A 10630-nucleotide genomic window follows, 5' to 3' on the forward strand; every position below is an offset into this window, starting at 1 on the left:
TGGTCTTTTTTGCTGCACGTAGGCGCTCTCTAGTTGTGGTGAGTGGGGGTTACTCTTCCCTGCAGCGTGCAGGTTTCCCATTGTTGTGGCTTCTCTTGTTTCGAAGCACAGGCTCTAGAGCGCAGAGTCTGGCTTCAGTTGTTCCACAGCATGTCTAGTCTTCCTGGACCAGGGATTGGACACATGTCCCCTGTATCGGAAGGCAGATCCTTATCCACTGTGCCACCAAGGACGTCCTAGATGTAATTTTTAAAGATTTCCTGCACTGATTCTGCTTAACTGGAGACCATTTGCTGCAGTTGGCCAACTTGCTTTTCCTATTTCAAGTTGCCTAATATCTTCATGTTAAGCTATTATCTTTTGCTTGCTCATTTTTATAAAAGAAGATCTATTTTGATTGATCATGAAAACTGGAGGAGATCTCCTCAGCTCTGTGCAGGACAGAGCTTGACCTCCACAATGGCTTACAACTCCCCTCCTTCCTCAGTGGCATTAAAGGCAGCTGCAGGTGGACAAATGCTCATTTTTATTACCTAGTGACACCTGGAAGCAAATTCTGGGGTCAGCACTCCAGGCCTTGATGGAGTTTCTAAAACTCCTCCAGATTCTCCACTCTAACTACACTTCCCTCCTTCTAACAGTTCTGAGAGGTAAAATCAGAAATGCTTTTCTCTAACTCTTGCTTGCTCAAGACTTTTCTCCCCTAGTCCTCACTCCATTAAAGATTTTCTTCTCCAGTTCCATTCTCCTGTGCTCATGACCTGGAGATCTGTGAGCTGGTTTCTAGAGTTTGTTTAGAGCAATTATATAGTATCTGGTTTGGGGCAGCCTTTGTAGTGTAAGTTGGCACCTCTCAGAATGTGCCACCATTTCTATCACTGCTTTTCTTACTGACAGAGAAAATGTATTTGGCCACAGAGCTGCAGACTTGCAACTGTAGCACTAATATGAATGAGCCTAGTTTGAACCTCTCTGTCAACACAAACAATTTCACTGATGAACCAAAAAGCATTTATTAATTATCTAGCATTGTGGCTATAGGCTCTTCATTGTGTTCTTTTCCTCTCTCTCTAATGAAAAGCATAAACAATATATAAAATATTGCAGATAAATGCTAGCTAATCCTGATCTTTACTATTTCATCCTCAAGCCATACTGTTATGGTTTCCTCCTTAAAGTGAGAAATATCTTAAAGGTGATTTTAAATGGTCCAAAGAGAACAATGATTTTGCACTGGAATCAAGAAGAGGCTGAATTTCATAGTAGAATCTGGAAGGCTCCTCTTCCCTTTATGTTCAGGAACAAAATGCAATGATTAGGACACAGATGAGAACCACAACTCGTATCTGATGAAGTCACTCAAGCCAGCTCACCTGTTCGATCTGTTTGTACCATACCATCAGCACGTCCTCTAGCTGACGAACAGTTTCTGAATTGCTCGCTGCAAGTGTCACGTCTTCAAAGGTATGCAGTTTGGAAAAATCAACATTGTCTATTTTCTTTAGCTTAACTGTTCCCTCGATACTTATTCTAGCACCTAAAAGGGAAAAAATAATATTGAGAAGAGATGGTAATGTCAGTGTGTTAAACATCAATGTGTGGTTTCAAGCTGCAATTACTAAAATGTTAGAGATTTAATATTTTATAGTAGGAACATAATTCTAATTGATCATTAGACTGTGCTACGATTATTTAAATTGTTTATTTTTATAAATATGAACTGATTTATAGTTTAAAGAGGGTTAATAATAAAGTATATATTTTTAAATATGGTAAAAATTTTCACAAATAATATAGGAAGAGACTTCTTCCTCAACAGAAAATATAAAAGAAAATGTATCTTATGCCTTCAAAAATTCCTGGAAAGAGAAGTTGTAATGATTAAATATCTTAACTCTAGGTCCCATAATTACTTTGATTAACATCATCTTTTAAGATGGAAATTTTTTCTCTAATGTTTATTTTTAATAACATATCTTATAGCTAATTTGCTTATTGTAATAATTTATTAAACATTAAATATTACACTTACCATCTAAAAAGGAAAGGTATCTGTTGATGGTTTCAATGAAAATGTGTTTTTCGGATTCTCCTTGCTGGGACTGGTTTAAAGCACCCCAACTGTTTGTCGCAAGAATAGCTGGTAGAAATATATTTGCCAGCATATTTCTAATCCCAACTAGCAGTCCTTCCGATGCATCCAGAACAGTAAATAGCACTTCCTGAAAGGATAATGTTCAAAGGTTATTTTATATGCTGGTCCCATTAAGAACTGAAAACCAAAATCTATTTTTACACCGCAATAAGTATAAATAATACATTTTATAAACTATTAGGAAAACTTAAGTGGTGAATATTAGGGTTCTAAAATCAACAAATTTATATTCTGCCCACATTTAACCATTCAGATGCTTGCTCATCAAGCAAACATTTTTTCCCTGGTGCTTTAAATTCTGCCTAGGGAAGAAGTTATGGCCTGGAGCATACACAATGTGAGGGAAATGAAATTAAGCCTCGTGCAAAAAGAAAGTTCCAGGTTGACCATTGCCCTGTCTATGAAAAGGAGACCAGAAAACTGTCAGTGCAAAGACAGAACAACGAAACTAGCCTTCTGCCCAGAAATTTGACACAAAAAAACCGCTGGTGAAAGGATGCAAACTTTCAGTTATAAGATGACTAGGTTCTGGGGATATAATGAACAACATGGTGACTATGATAAAATGTGCCATGCTAAGTTACTTCAGTCGTGTCCAACTCTTTGCAACCCTATGGACCATAGCCCACCAGGCTCCTCTGTTCATGGGATTCTCTAGGCAAGAATACTCGAGTAGGTTGCCATGCCCCCCTCCAGGGGATCTTCCCAACCCAGGGATCAAACCCGAGTCTCCTGTGTCTCCTGCATTGGCATACAGGTTCTTTACCACTAGCACCACCTGGGAAGCCCCATAGTCAACAATCAGTTCCGTTCAGTCACTCAGTCATGTCCAACTCTTTGCAGCCCCATAGACTGCAGCATATCAGGCTTCCCTGCCCATCACCAACTCCCGGAGCTTGCTCAAACTCATGTCTATCGAGTAGGTGATGCCATCCAACCATCCCATTCTCTGTCCCATTCTCCTTCTGCCTTCAGTCTTGCCCAGCATCAGGGTCTTTTCCAATGATTTAGTTCTTTACATCAGGTGGCCAAAGTATTAGAGTTTCAGCTTCAGTATCAGTCCTTCCAATGAATATTCAGGACTGATCTCCTTTTAGGATGGACTGGTTGGATCTCCTTGCAGTCCAAGGGACTCTCAAGAGTCTTCAACACCAGAGTTCAAAAGCACACATGTATACCTGTGGCGGATTCATTTCAATATATGGCAAAACCAATACAATATTGTAAAGTTAAAAAATAAAATAAAAATTTTTAAAAAAGCATAAATTACTATATCATATACTTGAAAGCTGCTGGGACATCCCCGGCAGTCCAGTGGTTAAGACTTCACCTTCTAATGTAGGGGATGCAATCTTTGACTGGGGAGCTAAGAATCCACATACTTTGTAGGCAAACACCAAAACATAAAACAAGCAATATTGTAATAAGTGCAATAAAGAGTTTAAAAATGGTCTACATCCAAAAAAAAAAAAAAAAACCTTAAAAAAGAAAACAGTTGCTAAGGGAGTAGATCTTAAACATCATTACCAAAAAAGAAAAATAGTTAATTATATGAAGTTAATGCTATGGTGATAATCATCTCACAATGTATTGAATAAATTCTTTGCATACTTTAAACTTACATAATGTTATATGTCAATTGTATCACAATAAAGCTGGCAAAAGTATTTAACTATATGTTTGAAAAAAAAGTAAACATACTTCCTGAATATTTTTAGTATTTATAGGGATATCGTTGCGACAGCGAACAAAAAATACACACTGTCCTTTTAGTTTCTCCGGGGCTGCGTTGTCTACATACAATCTCATCATTTTTGCCCCTTTGGTTGCTCCAGCAATAGTTCGACCACATTCTGAAAACAAAAGTCAAGAACTTAACATATGATCACATATGATTAAATGTGATAAATTACTGTGATTCTTACACTGGTGTTCCTTGCCTCACTTTAGTATAAGAAGTTTTCAATATGATTGTGGGATAAAATTTTTTGCCTACAAAAAGATGTTAGTAATTGCAAATCTTAACGTTGCCACCTCCTCGGGTGCCTTTCCCTGAGCTCTGCACTTTGCTCCTTCCGGCCTGGCCTCAGGCAGGGTCTTCATGCAAACTCTTCTGCCATCCCATCGTCCACCTTCTACCTCCCTAATCCTTGCTAATCTTACATATTTTAGCCAGAATGCCACCTCGCAGGGAAACCTTCAGTGACTCCCCTAAGAAGATCCTGTCCCCCACTAAATATTCTCACAGCACCCAACTTATACGAAATCTTTCCTTGAGCTAATTTCAATGAAAACTTATCATTTAATTAGGTATCTATCTTCAGTGTTTGAAGATTCTTGAGAGTCCCTTGGACTGCAAGGAGATCAAACCAGTCCATCCTAAAAGAGTCAACCCTGAATATTCATTGGAAAGACTGATGCTGAAGCTGAAGCTCCGGTACCTTGGCCACCTGATGTGAAAAGCCAACTCATTAGAAAAGACCCAGATGCTGGGAAAGATTGAGGACAGGAGGAGAAGGGAGAGACGGAGGATGAGATGGTCGGACAGCATCATTGACTCAATGATTCTGAGCAAACTCTGGGAGATAGTGAAGGACAGGGAAGCCTGGTGTGCTGCAGTTCACAGGGTTTCAAAGAGTCAGACATGACTGAGCAACTGAACAGCAAGATGAAAACAGAAGAACATCCTCAAGTGCTCTGTTTGACAGTGCAAACTTTAAAAGAGACAGGAATTTGGAGGATAGTGATGGACGTGGTTTGGAAAACTCTAGGAAGGCTCTAAAGAAAAGAGAACGCATGAAGTGATCCCGAAGAGGGGTAGGATTTGTCTAGGTGGAGAGAAGAAAGGCATTCAGATACAGTCAGGATGGAGAGTGGAGAAAAGGGCACAGAAATGACTCTGGTATGAACAGAGAACAATGAAGACTGACTTAGAAGGAGCAGCACATTCTGGTTAAGAGGAGATTAGGAGACCCAACTAAACAAGTACTGTGTGCCCAGGTTATGACAGGCCTTGGTGCAATAAATGAAGAGTCTGGGCCTAATTAAAGGTTTACTTACCAAGAATAAGTAGTATAGATTTCAGAGAGGGAATCTGACAACAGATACTATTTTTGGATCTAGAATCCAGAGATGGGCATGAGATATGAGCCTAGCTTAAAGGCAGCAGAGGAGGAAAGCAAGAAAGAACCAATAGAGGGGACATAGTGAAGGTAAAATCCACAGGATTTATAAGATAAGTAGCCTAAGAGCAAAGGACGGGCCATGTACCTACTGATTAAGATAAAAGTTTACCAACCTGGTAAAGCAGCAACTCTTTTTGGAATAACGTGAAAAGTAGGGAAAGCCAGATATTCCAACTACAGCAGCAGCAGACACAGGAGGCTCACCTAGGACCATAGGGAGCAACGGCTGTGCTTTCAGGTGGTTTCCTGACTATTTCTGGTCATCTGACAACATGTGTACAGAATGGCTCTCTATCTGTTTCAGGGAAAAGGCAATTAAACCCTAGTGAAAATGTATATTCCCAGGGGAAGTCAATGACTTTTATAAGGATGTTTTCTTCTTCAATCATTATGGTAATCCTGTAAGCTCCTGATAATTTCCTTTATAAATATAGGATTGTCTATGTATAAGAGAAAAGATATGCTACATTTTCACATTCATTCATGAACAGCTGGCACATTACCCTTGCAGAACATACTTACCAAGACCAGGTACATCTCCTTCTTGGTACAAAAATTTCAGTGTCTTGCAACCATCTTTCATAAAAAAGAGAGTAAATGCTTCCAGCTGTTAAGTAAAAGAGAAATGACTTGTTTAGTGGCTAAGTCATGTCCAATTCTTTTGTGACCCCATGGACTATAGCCCACCAGGCTCCTCTGTCCATGGGATTTCCCAGGCAAGAATACTGGAATAGGTTGCCATTTCCTTCTCCAGGGGATCTTCTCCAACCAGGGATCAAACCCAGGTCTCCTGCATTCCAGGCAGATTCTTTATCACTTAGCCACCTGGGGAAGCCCAATAAAATGACTAAGAAACTATAATAAAATGAACCAACAGAGGAAAACCAGTACCACCTCAGGGCCTGGAAGGGTAGGCATGGGGGAACATCGGGAAGCAGACTGAAAGAAGGAGCTGGGGGAGAGGGACTGCTTGGGAGATCATGGCCAGAAACACGGCCAAGGAGGGAAGGATCAGGCTTCTTTCCCCTATGCCCTCCAGTCTCCTACTGGTACCTCCCAGAGGCTGAGCCACATGGAAGCAAGAGAGCGAGGGCACGTGGTAGACTCCAGAAAGGTCAGTCTTCCAGGCAACAGAACAGTAAAAGAGAATGGATCTGAAAGCCAACAAACTAACCACCACACCCGTTCTTAACACACCCAGTTTCCTAAACCACACAACAAAACGTACCATCCCCTGCTCCTTATTCCATCTGCTTCCTCATGCATCCACTAATCATGATCCCAATCTACTGTAAGTCCTGGCTTTGAACACGTAACCAAATAAACACTCTAATCTCTCCCAGATTTTGACATTTGTCTCCATTCCTGGCTGTATGATCTTCCTTCCACTGTGGCTTTGCAATTCACAAGGAACTCTTAAGGAAACACCTTTTTTGGCCTGAATTTTCCCTTAATCCTAGATTTCCCATTTCTTGCTGCCTTAGCAGTATCTGACCTGGTCCATGATAGTCTTAAGGAATAACTTAACCACATAAACCCAAATCCAAGACATACCCCTGGAGTGACAAGTGGAATGGTTTGCAGCCACCAGGCACTCCAGCATGCTAGCCCAGTGAGAAAAACTTCCTCCAAGCAGAAAATGCCAGTCAAGAAAACCAGGGGGCAAATATCAATACTTATGGGTGATAGTACCACCTCTGTAGGCACCCATCTCCCGAGTCCTAGCATCAATCCTCCTCTGAAGGCACTGCCCAGTCTCAATGTCTATGCCTAAAACTTCTGCAGAGCTACTGGGATTCCAATTACGAAGTCAGCCAACTATGTGGCCTTGCAAATTTCAGGTGAAACAAGGTTGATCACCTATATAGTTTCCTCCCTAACCAAGCACAGGAATGGTTCTTGGGACAGGCCTGAAGCCTGGGCCATCTGAGAAACACTTTTTTTTAGAAATTTGCCTTTCCTTCATCTCTTGGTCATCTGCTCAATGATGAGTACAGGGCTGTTTTATGTTACTTTCTACTACTAGGAGAACAGGCAGACACACAAACAGAGTTGTCAGAGGAGCCAAAATAGTAAGGAAAGGAGGCCAGGAGAGATTGAAACAGATGGTGGCTCAGTGGTAAAGAATCCACCTGTCAATGCAGGAAACATAGATTCCATCCCTGATCCAGGAAGATCCCACATTTGTCCAAGCAACTAAGCCTGTGCTCCAGAGCCTAGGAGCTGCAACCGGTGAACCCACATGCTGCAACTCTGAAGCCCACGCACCCTAGAGCCCATGTTCCACAAAAGAAGTCACTGCAATGAGAAGCCCACACAGTCTAACTAGACTGTATACCCTACTCTACACAACCAGAGAAAAGCCCACTCAGTAACAAAGACCCAACAGGGCCATAAATAAATAATTTTTTAAAAGCAATACAAACAAAACAGCTTGAGAATGGCAAAAAGAATCCTGTTGCCATTGGGTGGTATGACCCATAGCCAGTACAGATTTCAGAATTTGTGGGGCCCAGTATAAAATGAAAATGCAGAACCAAATGTTTAAAAATTATTAATAATTTCAAGATGGCAACAGGAGATCATTAATCCAAGTGCAAGGCCCTTCAGCACACGGGCCTACTCGGCTAACAGCCTGAATGCCCTTAAAGCATTTGGCCACATCTACATTCCCACATGGAACTTTGGTGACCTGAGAAACTGTGACTTTCACGATCCAGGTCACTCCTAGACTTGATGACAAGCTCAAGTAGTTAACAGTAATTTTATTGAAAATTAATTTAGGACTTCCCTGGTGCCACAGTGGATAAGAATCTGCCTACCAATGCAGGAGGCACAGATTCAATCCTTGGTCCAGGAGGATTCCATGTGCCATGGAGCAACTAGGCCAGTGTGCCACAGCTACTGAGTCCTCACTCTAGAGCCTGAGATCCGTAACTCCTAAGCCCGTGCACTGCAACTACTGAAGCCCACGAGCCTAGAGCGCATGCTCCACAACGAGACACTGCCATAATGAGAAGCCCGCAGACCACAGAGTGTAGCCCTCACTCACCACAACCAGAGAAAGCCCGTACAAAGCAACAAAGACCCAAAGCAGCCAAAAATAAATAAAAATAAATACTTTTAAAAGAGAATCAATGTCTATAAGGAATTTACAACAAAAAGTATCAAATTTTTTTAAAAGAAAATTAATTTAGAACCTGAGCTACAAGGAAGCTACAACACTGCTTCTGGGAACTGCTATGAAAGTCACAGTTTATCATATATTACTATAATTAGGGTGACCATATATAGTAAATTCATCATCCAAAACTGGGACCGTTTTTGGAGTGAAAGGAGGAACTGTTAATAATTATGCCAGAAAAGTAGGCAGTGGGGTGTCCCTGGCATGCAGAGATACATGGGAATCACCTCACTGGTTTCCAATATATTCATGCAACAGTCACTGTGCCCTAGCTCTATTTCTGCAGTTTGTTTTTCTATCCAAATAATTTTCACTTGTAGGTTATATAACCTGTACTTTTAAAATATCACTCTACCTGTGCTTTACTATTCCTCTTAACTTCTGAAGCCATTCTGAATTAAAATTTAGCTTAATTCTAGTTGCCAACTCTTTTCCTTCCTTCCTTCCTCCACACTAGTAAGCCAAACTAGAAATATCATCCAGTTGGCTATAATTACATAAAATAAAGCTTCCTCTCTAATCAGGTAAATTCCAACCACCTCTTTCTAAATGTTTTGTTGTTCACAATAATCCATGTTTCATAAACCAATCACTCCTCTAAAAGCAGCTAAAAGAGAGTGATAAGACTCAAACTTACAGATGGGCAATCCAAAATTAATTCTTCAACAGTTACTATGTCCAGGCCAAGCTTTTCTGACAGAATTTCAAATATATATTTGTAGGAAGGGTCTATTTTCATTTTTCGGTTTTCTCTTGCATCTCTATATCTTGCCTAAAGAATGAAAGCCACAGGTTAAAGAAAAATGCAATTATTAAGAAAAGTCACCAAAACGTTTCATTTGAGATCAAAGTGACACATATGAAAAACATAAGCAAAACCTGTCTCTCTTTTAATGTTTCCTGTAGATTTGGAATGCCACTCATACTTCGGCGATATTTGGATGATCTGTGGGAAGACTGAGAGAGCACATCAGAAAGCATTGACTGGACCATTCGCGGCGCAGGCCTGGGTCGCACCCTGCCTGGTTCCAACTCATCATCGTCTGGCATAACTATCCTTTCATCAGAAGGAAGGAGATTCAAATAATCACTTAAAGAGGAAGTAGGGGCTTTCTCGGAAAGAGAGCCTGTATCTCCCTCAGACGCCTCTTCGGGAAGGGTTGGGGCCTCCTCGCTGGAAGGAGGAGGAGGAGTCTCTTCTTCTGCAGGGGGCGGAGCCTCATCTCCTGGATCTGGACGGGCAACCTCTTCTGAACCAGGAGGCGCTGATTCTCCGGACGAGGGAGGGGCTTCTTCTTCCGGAGGGGGTGGGTCGCCTTCCTCAGCGCTCATGTTATCCGGTCCTTCCACCAGCAGAGCACCTTAAAACTTCAAAACCTAGGATGATAAAAGGTTTGCTTTTAAAACTATTCAAAACGTTGAGCGCGATATGTTAATTACTACCCTTGAGGCTAGACAGGTGAACAAAATTATGTATTTCTCCCTACTGCATTATCTAAAGAAACTTAAGTTTAAGGCGCTAGAGAGAGAATTTTTTTAAGTGAGACAGAGCGCACACACACACACATACACACACATCCCTCTAGGGGCTTTTTCAAACTGTGTAAGTGCTTCTCCTGATCATGATGTGACCCTAGGGGACATACCCCATTCCCAGGGAAATCAGTTCAGTTCAGTCGCTCAGTCGTGTCTGACTCTTTGCGACCCCATGAATTGCAGCACGCCAGGCCTCCCTGTCCATCACCAACTCCCAGAGTTCACTCAGACTCACGTCCATCGAGTCAGTGATGCCATCCAGCCATCTCATCCTCTGTCATCCCCTTCTCCTCCTGCCCCCAATCCCTCCCAGCATCAGAGTCTTTTCCAATGAGTCAACTCTTCGCATCAGGAGGCCAAAGTACTGGAGTTTCAGTTTTAGCATCATTCCTTCCAAAGAACACCCAGGGCTGATCTCCTTTAGAATGGACTGGTTGGATCTCCTTGCAGTCCAAGGGACTCTCAAGAGTCTTCTCCAACACCACAGTTCAAAAGCATCAATTCTTCGGTGCTCAGCCTTCTTTATAGTCCAACTCTCACATCCATACATGACCACAGGAAAAACCATAG

General features: G+C 41.6%; 1 protein-coding gene across 2 annotated transcripts in view; it reads right to left on the bottom strand.

Moving 5' to 3' along the window:
- DNAH8 (dynein axonemal heavy chain 8) overlaps positions 1-9895 on the bottom strand; it is a 319103-nt gene extending 309208 nt beyond the window's left edge. For both annotated transcript variants that reach the window (XM_070361456.1, XM_070361457.1), the window contains exons 1-6: positions 9404-9895; positions 9162-9296; positions 5863-5947; positions 3857-4008; positions 2033-2222; positions 1374-1537 (exon numbers count right to left, since the gene is read on the bottom strand). In XM_070361456.1, coding sequence (XP_070217557.1) covers positions 1374-1537; positions 2033-2222; positions 3857-4008; positions 5863-5947; positions 9162-9296; positions 9404-9856 — 1179 coding nt within the window. In that variant the 5' untranslated portion in view covers positions 9857-9895. The remainder of the gene's footprint in view (positions 1-1373; positions 1538-2032; positions 2223-3856; positions 4009-5862; positions 5948-9161; positions 9297-9403) is intronic.
- Between the last annotated feature and the right edge of the window lie 735 nt (positions 9896-10630).

This window comes from Bos mutus, chromosome 23 (assembly GCF_027580195.1).
Source record: "Bos mutus isolate GX-2022 chromosome 23, NWIPB_WYAK_1.1, whole genome shotgun sequence".
NCBI classification, from domain to species: Eukaryota; Metazoa; Chordata; class Mammalia; order Artiodactyla; family Bovidae; genus Bos; species Bos mutus.